The sequence below is a fragment of the Neolamprologus multifasciatus genome, chromosome 3 (genome assembly GCF_963576455.1).
Source record: "Neolamprologus multifasciatus chromosome 3, fNeoMul1.2, whole genome shotgun sequence".
NCBI classification, from domain to species: domain Eukaryota; kingdom Metazoa; phylum Chordata; class Actinopteri; order Cichliformes; family Cichlidae; genus Neolamprologus; species Neolamprologus multifasciatus.
In genome coordinates this window covers 27,789,574-27,808,181 of record NC_140441.1, presented here as the reverse complement: position 1 = coordinate 27,808,181, position 18,608 = coordinate 27,789,574, and the positions used below count along the sequence as shown (strand labels likewise).

The 18,608-nt window shown below is 41.4% G+C and overlaps 3 protein-coding genes across 4 annotated transcripts in view; 1 reads left to right on the top strand and 2 right to left on the bottom strand.

Moving 5' to 3' along the window:
* pea15 (proliferation and apoptosis adaptor protein 15) overlaps window positions 1-18,608 on the bottom strand; it is a 59,948-nt gene that overhangs the window by 29,325 nt on the left and 12,015 nt on the right. The window lies entirely within an intron of this gene.
* Window positions 1-18,608, bottom strand: part of LOC146522408 (uncharacterized) — a 45,174-nt gene that overhangs the window by 24,169 nt on the left and 2,397 nt on the right. For both annotated transcript variants that reach the window (XR_014871643.1, XM_085146707.1), the window contains exon 2: window positions 1-18,608. This exon is cut by the window's left edge. Coding sequence is in view for 1 of the 2 variants with exons in the window: in XM_085146707.1 (XP_085002833.1) it covers window positions 18,482-18,608 (127 nt within the window). In the remaining variant the exon portion in view is untranslated.
* Window positions 16,085-17,872, top strand: LOC146522409 (uncharacterized). The gene is made up of 3 exons (XM_085146721.1): window positions 16,085-16,214; window positions 16,353-16,603; window positions 17,177-17,872. The coding sequence occupies exons 1-3, from the start codon at window positions 16,085-16,087 to the stop codon at window positions 17,225-17,227; spliced, it is 432 nt and encodes a 143-aa protein (XP_085002847.1). The 3' UTR covers window positions 17,228-17,872.

Genomic DNA, 18,608 nt, shown 5'->3' with positions numbered 1-18,608 from the left:
CTATGGCCGATTCTGTCCTGTCTGTCTGCATTAAGCTCTAACAGTCCATCATCTGCAGTCATGTCATCTTGTGTATATCTGAAACTGTCAGCTGTCGAAGAAAATAAAAATTCAAGAAAAACAATCTAAGCAAAAGTAATTTAACACTCTTAGTAAGTATAATACTTGAGTTAATTACATTCTACCTTGGAAAATTGTACAGCATTAGGATTAGAAACCACACGGCTTATTAATTCTTACTTTGTAGGAATTAACTGATTCACACAGCAAGAGCAGAATGAGTAGAAGACTTTTTGGATCCACTGCTTTTAGGTTATCCATGACCCACTGCACCATACATACTGTATATTTGCAGGAGGGGATTATGATGTTAGATAACCATGTATACCGTATCACTGAATGCGGCATGTGCTGCCAGGATGCCTTAGGTAGGATGAAGCTGTGTGGTCCGGCTACAAGGCCGACGACTTAAACTGCCTCCAAACGTCAGGCTTGATGACAGCCTCTTGCATCATGCAGACCGAGAGCACATCCCTCGATAGCAATAACATGATACGGCTCTGAGTTTGTGAGTCTGGGCTTGTGCCTCAGGTGACAAATTTAGGATTTGAGGGCATTTTCAATCTTATGACACAGCAAATAAAGTCAATATTTCCAGATTGTATTGTATTTTTTAGCTGTAGCTAAATTCCCCCCCTTAACCTTTTAAAACAAGAGCAAATCAGGCACTTGTGTTGGTTACATCCAATTGTCAGAATGTGCTGGAAGAACCGTGGGTCTTATTTGCTGACACTGTGAAGTGTTTTATAAAAAAGCTCCAAACGAGTAAATGGACTGGAAATAAGTGGAATAATCTCGCTTCGCTGCCTCTCTCACCTAATGAGGTTTTAGGTCTGAATGCATGATTAAATGGCGATTTTTAAATGTAAAATTATCACTGAAATGCAGCAGAACAATCTGGTACGTCACACGCTGTGACAAGTTCACAGACAGAAATCCTCTGGTGTGTCACGACAGCGGCGGCAGAAGCCAGATATGAAAAATCATGGAAATGTATTTGTGTCGTCGATGCTTCATTAGCGTTAGGGCTTTACGGGAGATAAAAATATCTCTGTGCCTCTGGGAGGAGAGAGGACGAGGAGGGGAGGGGCAGAGTGTGTGTGTGTGAGGAGATGAAATCAGGATGCATAGGTTTTTTTTTTTTCCTCCCCTCCTGCAAATGTCAGCCTGTGTGTTTGTGCACGGCTGGGGTTGTAACAGCCACGTCGTTCAGAGCAAAACTTCCAGGCAAAAAAAAAAAAAAAAAATTGACAAAAGGTGCAAAACCACGAGCTGACGTCATACACTTCAGACACTCGACTGTGAAGTCAAGTCAGAAATATCTCCTCACCTCATCGCCGCCACCTTCACACACACTATCCTCCTCACTTCTTCCTCCTGCTCCTTCATCAAAACAACACTGCAGGCTTTTGTGAGAATGTATGCAGCAGTGCATGAAAACATGCCGGTGAGGATGAAACAGGGGAAAAAAGCAACTCTGTAGCTAAAATTTGAAGAAAAAAGGTGATTCTGTCTAATCATATCCATATACATTTCAATTTTAATTAAACCATTTAGCTTAAACACATTCAAATATCACAGATTTTTAAACCTGTGCAAAAAGCTGTATGCATAAAGCCGAAAACTATATCACACATGCACCTTTTAGACCTGTTCTGACTAAATGAAAGGACTAAACTGAGTATCATTATACCAAATTGAACCGATTTCAGATCCAATCATTTCACTGTGACATGCAGGAAAATCATGGTGTAGAAACCACTTTTTTTTACCCACCAGCTTTAATGTCTAAAATTGTTGCTTGAGCTGAGAAGGCTCCAAAATGATGGACTATTTCAGTCCTGGATACCCAAATAAGAGCAAAATCCTTTTACAAGGCGAGTGATGGGGTGAACAAAACCTCAATCGCATTAAAGGTAAAAATACACAGGTGTGTCAGCAGCAGTCACCTTGCAGTTGTATGCCTTTCACTTCATTTGTTCAGACTCTTCTTATATATGTAGTGAAAACTTTGAAGGTATTCACTAAAAGGCTAACTGTAGTACTGAGCAAAAGTCTTGAGCCCCCCTTATTTCCTCATATTTTATTTCCAAGCAGTTTTTCTACATTCTTGTTAATATTTTAAAATGGTTTTAACCAATAGTTCTTTCTGAGCTTTTCCTTTGATATTGGCTGCTTTTTTCACTAATTTTCATTACAGTTCTTGTACTTGACCATTTTCAGAAGAATGATTTTGTTTGGTAAAGCACTTCTCACTGACCTATGAATCATTCTGGCATTAAAAGGCACCTAACTCAACGGATGAACCAGAGTTGTGTTTAAACATAACAGACAATTCAGTACAGAACCAATTTTGAATTGTATTTTTAGGCACTAAGCAGCCTGTTACAAAAGCATGCTATGTATGCCCAGTGTCCAATATGTGTTTCACTGAATCTATGAAAAATGCCAAAGATAACAGAGTTTGACAGCATAAAATAGTATTTTTTTGGAACAACAAAGAGCTGAAAGCTGAAAGCCTGGACAAGTGGAGGACAAAGATGAAGTGGAATGTATAAAAACTACAGCAGAGGAACAGTATCTGAAAGTCATGTCCTTAAGAAATGAAAAAAAAAAAATCAAGCAAAGACCTGACATGGGACCTCGCAGCTAGAAGATACCAAATTACACAAGATTTGGGCTCAAAATCAGTGGCAACACTTCTGACTGGGTGTCTACAGCCATCTGTAAAACACAGTATGTTTTATAAAGCTTTGGTTCATGTAGTTCAAGAATGATGGAAATATTTGGATCGTATGCTAAGATAAGACATGCAGAAACCACCAGAGGGGTTTCTTGAGGTTCACATCAAATCCAGAAAAATGACAAATAAACAGGATTGTGAATTTTGCCCCAAAAGGTGCAGTTCTTCCTCTGAGAAAGCTAGAGAAACAGGTGGCTGGGTACTCAAGCAGGAAATTTAATTAAGAGCCAGAACTGTTCAGACACAGTCAGCCTGCAGGGAAACACTGTCAGATGTTTTGATTGGTTGTCCAATAATCAAGAAAATCAGACAGAAGTCTGGCTGCTTTCTTACATTCAGCTGCTGATGTGTCTGACTGTGCATTTCTGTGTGTGTGTGTTTGTGTGTACTGAGTCGTGAGCACAGAATTAAAAAGACAAGCGGAGTAAGACCTGAGGGACAAGAAGATGAAGAGGAAGAGGTAGAGAGGAGGGGATAAAAGAGGGACCAGGCAGTGCTGAGATGCTGTGACTTATGTGTAGGACACGTTTATTGACCAAAGAGGACAGCAGAACGGCTACTTTATTGGTGCCTCATTTCCTCAAGAGGTTAAAGGTCACACAGCATGGACTCATCATTGGAAGAGTTAAGAGGTGAGGAAGAACTAGAAGCCTGTAATAATTTTTAAAGTCTCCTTTAATCTTGAAATCCCCACCGAGGACCCCAGATTTTCCAGTAAGTGCAGCTTATAAATTCCGATTGCGATATGAAACACATTATGAACCACCTTGTTGTAACAGCTGCGCTCCTGAACCTTTCTTTCTTCTCGGTTATTGAGAAAAGCAGTTGGTAATAATCTCTTCACACCGCGCCTCATCTCCAAACTGCTGCTCAAGCTCAGCATCAGACAAACACCTCATCGTATTATCTTTGGACTAAAAAAAGTCGACTCATGCCAAGTCCTAATAACAGCTATTTGAGGTGGTACTCAACTGTAGAAGAAGTCCATCAAGGCAGCGTGACAGCTGCTCATACAAGCGTTGTATGAATAATATGGAAACTAACAAAAACACCTCAAACGCATCACCTTGCTGTATGAAACCGGCGCTGACTGCTGCCAGCCCGACTTTAGCTCAGTGCCCTTTCGTTGTAATATATTACTGTTTTGTTGTCGTAGTCTCTCTTTCTCCTAAACTTAAGTTGACCCTAACCATGTTTTGATCTTACCTAACTAATATGTATGCTTCAACCCCAAACCATCTTGAACAGTAGGCTAAATGATCAAAGCACTCCAAGGTACTCGCTTTTCAATTAAAATTGAAAATGCCTTTACAGCACGGTCATGTTTCACCTAAAAAATCCTAGATCCACATTTTAGCGAGTTAAACAGAGTTCATGAAAACACTGGCTCTTGTTAAGAGGTATTCCATCAACATTAACTTTCCACTTGTGGTGGATGGTAGGCTTCCCCCTGGGGTGAGAGTGGAATGCTGGGATCTTTAAAACCTGGACAACAGCCCAAAAGGACATCAAGAAAAACAGTATCAACCAAAGATAAAATGAACGCATCTACAGTCAGATGCAGTTGTTTTTTTTGTTTGTTTTTTAAAAAAGGAATAAAATCCATAATTTATAAAATTTTATAAAAAAGCTTCCCTTTGGTTATGTCTCCTTTGACTGAAACCTCTTTGTATGGAAAAAAGACATTTGGTCAACTCCAATAAAATAACACAAGTGATTTTTTTTCCCTTTTTCTTTTTTTTTGACAAAATCAAGTTCTAATATTTGCTTGTATGGACCTATTCTTTTTATTCTATTTCATTTTTTAATGAAAACATCTCCGTTCACATCATGAACCCCACATTAAGGCTGAAAAAAACAGCCTGGCTCAGACCTGATAATGGACTCACTGTTCTCACATTTTTGTTGCCGTCTCTTCTTATTTCTTTACTTTACCCATTTACACCCTCTCATTCACTCCACCATCACTTTCCTTTTGTTAATGTTGTGCTGCTCATGTATTTTCACCAATTGTACTTTTATTTCCTCCTCCAACGTTTTCAAAAACACAGTCTTTGCTTTATTTTTACACCTTTGAGAGAAAACAAATCCTTAGGATAGAAATTTGAATACAGAAACTTGTGCTTCATATTATGTGTACATCTTTTGTTTGTATGGTGATGAACAAATTGACCTTTATGTTTATAAATGTCTGTCCTCCAACATAGTTGCTTTTCTAATAGCTCTACAGTGCAGTGGTTTATGCATACACATTTGATCCTGGTAGAAGACACAAATCTGCCATAGATATCCTGCAAATCAAACATGTGGAGCCTGCTGTGGTCAAGAAGTTGAAACTTGAAGCTTCTTCTATTACTTGACATTTCCTCTAGGTCTTTATGGGACTGGTAGTTTTCAAAGACTTTCATTAATCTTGACTAAAATTCCTTTCCTGCTCACAGTTCATTCAACTTTATGCAAGCATTTTCAGGCATTGGTCTAAACTGAACATGTTACTGAAAATGTAATGTGATTACTTAAACGAGTTACACCCGACACTGTTTAGGATCTTGCCAAATCCCTTAACTAACCTTTGGAGTAGAAGACAACCTGCTCGAACTCCTGAGCCGTGGACTGAATTCAGTGAAAAAATAAGTCGAATTATTTCTTATGCTTTGTTCACACTTCCTACTTGTTGTTTTAAATGCAGGCTGGTGATCAAAGCTACAAACTGAAGCCCAACACTTGTGTCTGCATAACGGGCATGAGAGTTTAACTGCCCACAACTTCATTATCACTGCAACAGTGCAGTGAAGTATCAACCAATTGTGCACACATAAAGAAGGCCAGGCAACCCTTCAGGTACAGTGTAGCTATGAAACACACAGCATTGCAGTGCAGGCAGTCAGTGTGCTTCTACTTTAGCATAGCATAAAATATTGCACCTTGTTTTCTTGATTTGCACGAAGACCAAAGTGTAAAAATGTTTTTGTTTTATAGGAAGTGGTGGGCATATTTTTGTCTGAGAGCAGCAACTAGTCAATTCATCACTTTGTCAGTTGTGGCAGTAAAATGTCAACAATGCTGCTACGATGGCTTTGAGCTCTTTATGTTTTAAAAACTTAAGAAGCAAAAGCACCCATCTCTGTCTGCTTGTGAAAACACTTCAAAGGCTGCATCCCACATAATCTACAACAAAGTGGGATGAGATTCTTGCCCTGATATTTCTGTTGTGGAGGCCTTCTAGAACAACAGAAGGCATCTGGAGGCGAGCGCAGCTTTGGGCACGATGTGGCTATTCTACCTTTAAAAAGCAACACCATGCCCTCCGCCACACATACGGTGCACTTCCTCTCTCTCTTCTTTGTGTCTCTCTCAGCAATATGCAAACAGAGGCAGTGAAACAAGCACGGGGGCCAAGCGACACACACGCTGGGTCAGAATCACTTATGCAGACATGCAAAGCAATGCTGATAAAAGGCCCACTCTGACTTTGATGGTGCAGGCTAAGTTCCCCACTCACTTTGCACACTGCACCTTTGCATAAATAACTCCAAGCTGCAGACTGAAAAAAAAAAAGATCAGTTCCTGTTTGGCTCCTGTCTGATCCCAAATGGAGAAACTACATGGAAATATGCTGCTGGAGCATTTGAGCAAGGTAGTAAAGAAAGACAGGAGAGAGAAGCTTGTTGCTCATGTCTTTGCATATAATGAGCTGGCAAGTTTTTTTCTGCTTGCGACTCACTAAAATACATACTGGTTTTCTCCAGCTAGCATCCTACACTTCATCTGCTGCACACTGTCCCACTGTGTTTTCAAACTGCATGTTTTCGTGTGTGTATTTGACAAACACCTGCACAAACCCACAGTCTCACCTTTATCAGCCCGATATGAATGTGTGAACATTATGCCTTTGTAAAAAAAAAAAAAAAAGTTGGCTTTCCTGTTGTTGGCCTGTTGTATTTATGACTGTGAAGCATATGTCGTGTTTAGACATGAGCGTTAGCGTGAGACTCCCGGCGTGTTCAGTGGGCTTTCACTATATTTAACTCAGTTTCTGTCAAAATAGAACATGTCCGCACAGAGGTGATGAACACATGAATATATCTACTATATTTATAATGAACTTTCCCTGACCTCGATGGTTTATTATGATAGTTTTTCTTGGATGTCACAATAAATACAGTTACAGTGGTGGATGCTTATATTCATCACTATCCATTTCTAGGCTGGAACCTCCTGTCATACATCGAGAGGCAGACAAAACTCAACTGAACTGATGTTAAATCCAGAACCTTCCTGCTGTGATATGCAAGTGCTAACCACTGTACTACTAGTCTTTCTTGAATCACATGTTAATCATATTTATATTATTACTATTAACCCGTTTGAGCCAAGAGCTCCGGATGCTTTAAACACTAGTCTTGGTTTGGCATGATGATGTCATAGACAACTTTGGCCCCACCCACTCACCGCTCAAACCTTCTGTTTATGAGGTGCAGCCAATGGAAATAAAACCTAGCTAAAAGCTTGTTTCAGGCAATGAAGTGCAAAAGGTCCATCCATCCATCCATCTTCTTCCACTTATCCAATTTAGGGTATTGAGGAACTGGATACTGAGGAACAGTTGGGATAGGCTGGTGCAGACTCACCCTGGTCAGTTTGCCAATATATCACAGGGAAATAACCAGGGACTATTTTGAACTGTGAATCCTGCCAATCAACCTGAGCTCTAGTTGAGTCCAAGCATAAAAAGAGTTTGAGCAGAAGATACGGCTCACCCAAACTCAATGCATCAACCACCTTAATGTTTAAAGGCTTTAATGGTAGCTCTAAAACATGTGTAGTTTCCTCATTATGAGGAGCTGTGGCTGCTTCATTTGGTTACTATGATGTTTGCATAGTCCTACGAATCAAAACATGAACCACGCACAATCCGATGCCAGTTCCAGCAGAACAATGACATCGTATTTGTGTTTTTCAAACAGAGAAGGATCACAGATGCCAATTAATTGTTTTAATAACTCAAATACAAGATTTGAAGAGTGGCTAACAGATTTTCAAAATTGTGGGTTGTCGCAGATATAAAACTACAGGAGTGAAAACAACACGCTAACACATTGGCAGGCACACAAAAGTCATACACATAGGCACATAAAGACGTACTCCAGTAAAATAGTTTTTTAAATACAGATTTTTCTGTTAATTTAACTCAAAAGTCTGTCCTCTACACACGAGTTTGCACCCACAAACACAGATGCACAGTTGAACAGCCAGCCTGGGTCCGGATGCCGGCATTCTCCACAGTGATAATGGGGCTGTATCCCACTGTAATGCACAGTTCACTGAGTCTGGCTCTCCTCCAGATGGAGAGGCAGCAAGGAAAAGGAACAGGATGCCATAACCTCGGCTCACACAGTGGACAAGAGCCACAGCTGCAGACGCTCACACACATACACACACCGAAGCGCACAGGCCAGAGCATCATCAACCATCAACCCACATGGATGCTTGCATGTATGAAACACAGAAACAGCCACAAGCAGGGGCATGCGATTAAAGACACGACAGAAGTGGTGTAAGAGCGCGTCAACATCACGTTCATGCGCACTCTCACATGGAGCGCACTTCACGAAGAGTGTCGGCTGCAATCGTGCAGCTCCACTGTGTGACAGGAGGAGAAAGTAGGGGTGGTGGAGGAGCTGGAGACAGCGGAGAAGTGGGAGGAGGAGAAGCTGCCTTTTGTTATATTTTCAGCATGACAAGAAAGGCAGAGGAGCCGCGATGTGTGACAGGATTTGTCGCTGAGAAGTAAGAATGTTATTCTGCCCCGTTCTGACCCGTTTAGGCGAGGAAGCCAAAAAGCCTCTTTTTATAGGTCTGTACCAGAGCTGGCTCAATCCTTCAACGCAGCATGGGAGAAACTGAGGTCCTTATGAGATCTTTTTTAAATTTACATTCAGTTACCAGGATTTATTTTGGTGTTTACCTTCAACCTTCAGCTTTCTCACTGATGCAAGAGCATATTTCCAGAAAATGTTCGTGATCCTCGTGCATTTTTGTTTCTTCTCACAAACATATCTCGCAAGCACAAAAACCCAACACAGATCTGAGAACTTGCGTTACATAATAACAACTGCCACCTTGATTTCCTGCAGGAGCCTTAAGTTTACTGGCTGCGGCATGAATCACATTTTTCATCTGTCTTTTATCTGTTGTAAGAACGCTCTAATCTTAGAGGATACAACAGTGCTGCCAACATAATAGGCTTTTCAATTTCATGGTTTTATTTATGACAGGTTAGATTTTGTTTTTTTGTGTCCATTAAACTGTGTTTTAATTCAGCGACGAAGTTTGTGCATGAGTCTCATAAGGCCTCACTGACACAGGTCTGCAGACTGGTTGGCGAGCCCCTGGTAACCTCTGGTTGCTAGGGAAAAATATAATTTCCCTGGTGAGTGACTTCTGATAGTTGTTTGGTGAAACTGATTGCAAAGAGGTAGCAACAGTTGTACTTGGTAGCAGTTTACCATGGCCCACTGAGCTTGCATGGAAGACAATGGCTTGTCTGCGAACGCTTGAGGCATAAAAAAAAAAAAAACTCAGATTGAAAGTTGTTCCTTGCCGCTGCAACACATTTCAAAAGGTGAAGCTTTTACTTTCTCCAACATTCTCCGTTTGTGGTTTGCAGAGTGAGTGTTTGTGGATAAGTTGGCCTCTTCCATTCAATTATGAGCAAGTGCAGCAATTTTATAGTGACCAAAACAAGCACAAGGACATTTTTGGTCTTCTGCAACTGATTTCACCCGGCAACAGCCAGCAAACTCCAGTTACCAGTTGGTGATTACATATTTTTCCCTAGCAACTGGAGGTTACTGTGGGGGTAGGTGCACATCTGTGTGACTGTGGTGTCACTGAAGAAATACAGATTACTCTTAATCTCGTAAATCCTAATTTAACAGTTACTGTAACTAAAAACACAAAAGCTGCTGCAGCCCTGAATCTCATAGCAAAAAAGATGTGAACATCAAAGAAGAGGTAAAAAAAAAAGAGAGGATGGAAACTAAAAAGGGCCGGATGAGGTGCAGGTGGAGGAAGGGGAGGAGGTGGGGGACAGTATGAGTCATAGGCCGTTACAACCACGAGCCAAACGGTGGCGAAGAGACAGAGACACGTGCGCACACTCAGAAACACACTGAAGTAGAGGAGAGGAAATCTTTAATGGCAGTTTCCCTGTCTCCTTCACTAACATGGACATGGAGTCAAATGGTCAGGGACTGTGGGGAATGGCTGTCTATATTGGAGTCACTGACCCCTCATGCACACACACACGCAAATGGGCTGGAGTCCCCAAACAGTCCATTAGAGATTAAACAAGTTGTTCAGTCTATGTTTCAGACTCCAGGCGTGACTCAAAATTTCAAATTACTCTGCCGGCTCGTCTGCCTCCTCTCCTCTTCCTCGCCTCTTTCAGGCTTTCTTTCTATCACTCAGTTCGCTATATTGTTCCATTAGTGGATTAAGCGTGCTGGTACTGGGGAGGAAGATGGGTGCAATTCAGAGAAAATGAAACTCAGTCCATCAACCTGCATCAGGGGAGACGCAAGACTGGGGTACTTTACCTGCCAGCCCTCATCACCTCTTCACATTACTGCTCTATTATAGATTTCTCTAATAAAACAACACAATATATGAATTCACTGCAGAACTCCTGATTGCAATTCTAGGATTTAGGGTTTCTCATCCGCGTCATTGAGGGAATAACTAACATTTAAATGAGTTGGCAAAGCCAGACTACAGCAGCTACAGAAATATTTAAAATCATGTTGTGCTTGCAACCTGGTAGTTATTGTTGAATACATCATGCTCTGTGAGGGTGGCGATAGATGGGAAATCAGAGGAAATCCACCTTATTGGAAATCTACTAAAAAGTCGTTATGTTAATAAGCCATTATAATTACCATGCATATCACGAGTACACACCCTCCTCTAACTTGTAGCCAACTTAGCAGGTTGTTATCATCCACTGTAATCAGGCAAAAATGCAGGAGACCTCTAGTGGTTTTACAAGGAAGTGCATACAATAGCTAGTTGTAAGCTAGTAAATAGAGCTTTGTGACATGTGCTAAATCCTGTGATCTGGCACATTCAACCCATATCAACTAAATATCACATAAACAAACAAAGAAAAAGTAATGTCATCAAACTTGTGCCCACAGTTGCAAGAGGAAGGTGAAAACTCGTCACCTTATTGCAGAATTTTATTAAGGCAAACAAGTGCTAACACAAACCTAATGCTTTCACTCAGCACACTGAAAAGTCTTTTATTCTGTCTTCCTCTCCTCACTCCTAACCGCCCACTGCAGACAGCAGCACCTTCCTGAGCCTGGTTGTGCCAGAGGCTTCTTCCTGTTAAACGTGAGTTTTTCCTTCCCACAGTCGCCAAGTACTTGCTTAAAGACAGTAATTTGATTATTGGGCTTTTCTGTATTATTGTAGGGTCTTATAGTAAAAAGCACCTTGAGGTGGCTGCTGTTGTAATTTGGTGCTATATAAATAAAACTGAATTGAATCATGAACCTTACTGACCCCAATGGAGATATCTATAGGGCTTAGAAAAAACTAGGAACATTGGAAAAGGTTATTTAAATTCATCATCTGATACAGAATTTCATGAAAAAAGGTGAAGCACTTGAGCTATCTCAATCTGCACTGACTTATTTGACTGATATTTAAAGTAAAATTCTTACTTTAAATGGGAACTTTTTTACAAGCACGGTTTTTAAGAAAACTTCTGAATAAAGTAGGTAATTATTTCTTTACTATGTTTAAAAGCTTCATCTTCATCGGCTGTGCCTCCTTTAGTTTTTGGACATAAAGAGCAGCTATGCAGCCATCAAAGCATCCAGAATTACAGTGAAGCAGCTGCTTCAACCCCCTTGATTAAAAAACACATGTTAACTACGATAAGTAGCAGTATTATTATGAAACATTGATAAATAGTCCCTCGGTTACCAAACCGCCTGCTTTAAAGCTCTCAGCTCTTGCTGTAATTATCAGCATCATTGAAATCTAACTTTCATCATGGAGACTGCTTGGATTCAATTACTGCTTATGTAATACAACCATTAAAGTTCCATTTGCTCTCCTGCACATGCTTGTTGTCCTCCTAATGTGAGACTAGATGCCGTGTAAGGTCTTTAAAAAGGAACATAGGAGGGTTATTAATCACCTGTCTCTCATTGGCTGATTGTGTTGATGCTTTCATTCACAGAAACCCAGCAGCAACGACATGTCTGTGCTTTGCCTTTCCTGCTAATGGTTTAGTAAGATTGACTTTACCGCTCAATAGTTCAACTTCTTTCCAAACGCTGTCTGCCAAGAGCCTGCGCACAACATGAGCAGCAGTGCATGGCGCTGATGACTAAAAGGGTTGTTTGTAATAATGGAGTGCACAAAGAGTGGAGTGTGAGATATTATATTGAACTGCATGTTGGAGGCCAGCTATAAGGTCACTATGGCTGTGAACTACAAACAGCGAGAGTCCACTTACACGCCAGTTCTGTTTGAAAACTGAATTGTGGAAAATTTTATTGCAGCCAACACATATCAGATGAGTTAGGGGGCAAACTCACCCACTCCTCATTCCTTACATATCGATGCTTGCAAAAAGACCCCTCGGCGTCATCTTTGAACACATTGGTTCGGCATCAGTTTTCAAGGTTGATGCATGGTTAATGTTGGAAAAGAGCATGCTGTAGCACATGAAACTGAGCAAGTAGTTTAAGTACCAAAACCTTCGCTGCCAGCACCGCAGTCTCCTCACTGACAGAGTTCTGACTAACTTGCTAAACACCCATCCAAAATTCCCCCCTACTGTGAAGTTTATTGGGCCTTATAAAAAAGACCCGCCATGTCTTGGCTCATGTCAGGCTCACATCTTGGCTCAGTGTATTGAACCGCCAATGCTAAAGGACATCTTGTGCACATCTCTGTGACAACATCTGAAGGCATGGCAACATTTGAGGCCCTGGGCTGTTATCCCAGGGCCTCAAAGTGAAAAGTAAAAAATTACTCTAAACCATTTCACATCCTTTAGTGGCGCAAAAGCAAAGCAGAAACTGATTTTTCTGCAATCAAGAGCATATACAACTAGCAAGATTGCTCAGTTAGTGGGTATAAGTCCTCCATGAGAAAGAACGTGTAATTGCTTCATTAAATTATATTGCAGCAATTATATTACAAGCAAATACCTGCAGATTTTCTCTAGAGTACCACACAAGGGCAAATACAATATTTACTGTAAGTTGTATTTAAATAAATAATTCACGCAGCGTATAAGGATATCAACACATTACATTCACTGGACACTTCATTACAAACACCTTGCTAGTACTGGGTTGAACCGTTTTCTGCCTTCAGAAGTGCCTCAAGCCTTCATGACATAGATTCAAGAAGCTGCTGCAAACATTCCTCAAAGCATTCCATCCATGTTGACATGATGGCAAAACACAGTCTCTGCATATTTGTCGGCTGCACATCCATGATGAGAATCTCCCGTTCGACCACGTACCAAAGGTGCTTTTTTTGTCACGTTCAGTTACTTCAAATTAAATCACCTTTCTTCCTTATTCTGATGCTTATTCTGATGCTCAGTTTAAACTTCAGCAGCTCGATTTGACTATCTCTACATGCCTAAATGCATGAATTGCTGCTATGTGATTGGCTAATTATGGTAAATGGCCTGTATTTATATAGCGCTTTACTAGTCCCTAAGGACCCCAAAGCGCTTTACATGTCCAGTCATCCACCCATTCACACACACATTCACACACTGGTGATGGCAAGCTACATTGTAGCCACAGCCACCCTGGGGCGCACTGACAGAGGCGAGGCTGCCGGACACTGGCGCCACCGGGCCCTCTGACCACCACCAGTAGGCAACGGGTGAAGTGTCTTGCCCAAGGACACAACGACCGAGACTGTCCAAGCTGGGGCTCGAACTAGCAACCTTCCGATTACAAGGCGAACTCCCAACTCTTGAGCCACGATCGCCCCCAATTATGTTCAGGAGTTGGACAGGAGTACCTAATGATGTGGCCAGTAAGCGATTACAGCAGCTCTGAGGATTAAACTTACTGCCATTCTTCTGCTGGAAAGTAAGTTTTGCAAGGTTGTGTATGTAACTGAAAATAAAAAGCCATATAGATTTATTCAGTTTTCCTTCTTTTAAATGTGAACTTTTCTGTTTCTATGAAAATATTCTTCCAACTAATAAATAAAAATGTCATGTCACTCACCGATTTGAAGAGGTTGTTAAATTTTGAATAAGTGCTGGGATCAGACCAAAACTAAACAACAAGGGCAGATGTGGCTTGCAGGCAGCACGTTGCTCACCTTGTGTTTATCGGCTCCAAAAAGTCGTGAAAAGGTATTACATAAAAGCTTCTAGCCGGGTCTTTCTGTAATGGTACAATGCATTAATACCTCGAGCACTAGGTGGACTCACGGGTCCCCAGAGGGTTACATAAACAATGTACCCAGAACAAATTTGACGCCTGCATCGCATTTTATCGGTCTCATTTGAAGCGGAGAGAAGCTACATCCATATGTACGCGTGTGTGTGCATGTACTCTGAATTTTTTTATCTCTGCAGCAAGGAGGTTAACCTGATTCCCGAGGCCTTTTCAACCGCACGTAAAGTATGTGCGCGCACAATGAAGAACACATGCATAGCAGCTGACAAGGAGACAGAAGAAACAGCAGTAAGGCATTCAAAGACACGTTCAGGGGGCTCTAACTGATTCATTCAGGAGGTGAACATCCTTTTTGAGACCTGGATGGATGATCAGAGTTGAGACAGCTGTGAGCAGGGGAAACAAGTATGTAAAAAAATCACGGTATTTAAAAGTAAAGCAGTATTTCAAAAGCTTGCGAGAGCATGGAGGCACATAAAGGCAACATTTGGTTCAGTTCATGCCCAGCTCAGGGCAGGATAAAAGGCGGCTGCAGCTCTGAATCACCTCAATAACACAAAGTGTCTCATCAAGCCGCTCATTGCTCATCAGAGCAACTGTTATACACCCGTGCTTTCCACCCACGCCACAAGCTTCTTCATCATACAGTTAGACGCACACACACAAAGATCCATCATCATCATCCAATGAGCAGATGAAGAAGCACAAACACAACAGACCCCCCGACGGGCACTGCCAGCTTCTCTACGGCGCCACAGGCTGACTCCTCGTCTGTTGCAAGACAAAAACAAAAACTGTTCATAAAAAAGTTAGCTGCTTGTGACACACATAAACACACAGATGAGCTCATTCAGCTAGGGTACCGTGGTTTAGGGATTGTTTCTTATTGTTATTACTTTCACTTTTACCTTAAATGATGAAATAACAGCAGGTGGGATAAAACAGTGAACCTCTTATTTGCTTTTATTGTCTGTAATATTGCAACACGCGTGTTCTAAAATCTCCTACTTCAGGGGAGTAGTTTGCGATTTTGAGAAATCCATTTATTCACTTTCTTGCCAAGTCGAGAAGACTGATATCAGTTATAAGTAGACTATATGAGGTGAATGTGAAGCTACCGCCACAACAACGTTAGCTCAGCACAAAGGCAAGTCTGTTGCCCAACCAAAATTAATATAACAGAGCTCTCATCACGTCTAACGAAACAAGCAACATGTTCTTGTTAAATACAGTACTCTGCAAAAGTCTTGAGCCAGCCCACATTTCTTTATATTTTAGGAAAATGGTGAAACAAGCATAAACATGTAAAAACGACATATGAGGCCAAAACACAGTTTGTACAAATCTAACGAGCTTGAAAGTCAATAGTTGTTATTTGACAACTATTGACTTTTATTCTCCATTGACTTTTTGTAACTTTTATTCTCCAACACAGTCTGAACTCTTACGGTGTGTTCACACCGAACGCGATGGACGCGAATAGAGCGTCAGGTTTACATGTAAAGTCAATGGAAAAGCGCGATGACGCGCGATTGCGGGTCCTGCGAAAATTCGGAAGCAGATTTGCGTCGCGAAAACGCCAAAACGCGTGAAACGCGCGTCAGTGTAGCGCGTCTGGCGCGTTTGACTCGCGAATAAAACCACGCGCGTGAGTTTTTGTGTTGCATTTTGTGCATACGCGCGTTTCGCGTCTACCGCTCGAGTTGGAAAAATCTGAACTCCAGCGTCAAATCGCGCCGCGACAACCAATCAGGAGCCTGGTGACGTGGCTCTGACCTAGGTCAAAGGGGCAGATCCAGCCAAAGCCCTTCATTCTTCATTCAGTATGGAGGAAAAGCTAATCAGTGCCGTGGCTAATCACCCGGAGCTATATGATGCTAGCTACGACTTCTACCGAGACAGGAATAAAAAGGACCTAGCTTGGAGACACATAAGTGAGGAGATCGGGCAACCTGGTAAGTTCATTCCTTCTTTTTAATTTTCAGACTGACCCGATGAACCCGCGCAAAAGCTAGCAAGCCCGCCTACTGTCCCGCTATTTTCCCACTGATGTACAAATACCTTTCCGCTAACAAGATAATGCGTTTATTCAGAGGACATCTGCAGGAGAAAGTGGAAGAGCCTCAGGGACACTTATAATAAGGAGAAGAAGACAGAGAAGGAGAAGAGGAGTGGGTCTGCAGCAGGATCGGGGAGAAAATCGAAGTTCTTCGCGGTCATGGGGTTTCTGGACCCCTTCCTCACCCCGCGGGAGACTAGCGGTAATATGGTGCGGACCGTGGAGAACTTCTCCCCCAGGACCAGGGACAGCCCGAAGAGGCAGCAGGGGAGTGTCAGTCAGAAGGTATGTTTACATTGAGTTAATGTAGGCAGTTAATTTATGCGTGTTGTCATACAGGAACATATTTTGTTTATTAATAAACAGTATACAGTAGTCCCGCTGTTCATCCGTCACTGCCTCGCCTTTTCGCAGATTTTTTTGTATTGCACCGTACAGCTTTCAACGATGCGCATTGCATTCTGCAGCCCAAATGACAAATCTCCTCCGTGTTGTGTCTCCTGCGCTTGCCAAACTTATCATGTTTGGTTTTGATAACCATCACGTCCAATAGAAAAAAACAGCACAAAACAATCATAACTATGACCCTCATTCGGAAATAGACACCTGCACCGGGAGCAAAAAAGGCGCACAAAAGTGACACCGCAGACGGAGAAAAAGCGCGGCATAATACTTTTACGTTTTAAAATCGACAAAGGTTTGCACTTTGAGAATCAACTTGTGAGAACTGTGACTACTGTTCATGTGCTGCAATAAATGAGAGACCACTGTATATAATAAGTATATAAGTATATAATAATATAATATTCTCTATGACTATTGTCTTCAACCTGTTAACATCTAATATTGTCTTGATAGAGTCAAGTAATCATGCAGCAGAGTCCTCCCCTGTCCTCCCCTGGTCCCTGAGCTCCTGCTGCTGCACCCACAGGTATGAACATCAAGCACTGATAGCTTTTTACTTGCTTGAATTCCCTTGTGATCACCTTTACTAAATATCTACAACCAATCTGTTTATATCATGTTTTTTTCAATTTTGAAAATGAAAATCTAGTAGCAGCCTTCTCATTACTTTGTGTTGTTTTGTGCTGTGTTTTACAGGCCCACAGAGGAGGACAGCTCGAAGGCGGGCGAGGGACGGGTCCCAGGACGGTCCATCGGCGGTGGAGCTGGCCATCCTGGAGTCCCTAAAGAGGCCCCGCCCGTCTCCAACAGAACATTTCCTCCTCGGCCTTGTTCTGGAGAGCATGCCGCCTCAGACACGAGAATTCGTGAAATTTCAAATTTATAAATTAGCTTTTGAAAACAGCACAGCTGTGTTAAATTTGGAAACATTGGACCCTAATGATCAGTAGTTTTCTGATGAGGCAGCAGCTCTCCAGGGCAGAAACAACGTTCTTATTTTTCTCCTCCTTCTCCCTGAGGCTCTTCCACTCCAAGCTGGGTCCTTTTTATTCCTGTCTCTCTGTAAATATGTATATTTCATATATTTATGTTTAATGTTTTTGTTACTGAATTTATATATTTTTTCAAATAAACATTTATAATGACAAATGTCTCTGTTCTACTACACAGCAAATATTGGCACCCGACTTGACACAAGTAGAATTTATTTCATATTATACTAATGACAAAACATACTAATACAGTGGGATGCAAAAGTTTGGGCAACATTGTGAAAAGTAATTATTTTCCTGTACAAATCATTGGTTGTCACAATAAAAATAGTCAGTTAAATATATCATATAGGAGACACACACAGTGATATTTGAGAAGTGAAATGCAGTTCACTGGATTTACAGAAAGTGTGCAATAACTGTTTAAACTAAATCAAGCAGGTGCATAAATTGGCGACACAAAAAAAGAGAAATAAAATAAATATTTAGTGTGTATCAATGTGTGTGTCTCCTATATGATATATGTAAGTAACATTTTTCATTGTAACAGCGATTCATACAGGAAAATAATGACTATTAATAAGGTTGCCCAAACTTTTGCACCACACTGTATATAGGAACATAGTGAAGACAAGTTACTTAAGAGAGTAAAAAGAGGTTAGTTTATTTTGGAGTAGAGCTCCATTTATTAAGAAAAAATTAAAAGGACAGGAAGACTCTTTAGAGGTTTGTGGGTGGAGCCGTTAAAAGAGCCGTTGTGGGGAAGTCACTGGGACTCCAAACAGACTACTCCTTTGGTTGCCAAGACACAGCTCCCTCCGCCAGGAAGTGGGCCATGAATTTCTCCCTCACCAGGACAGCGTCTCTGGAGGAGTTGTTTGCTGGCAAGGAAC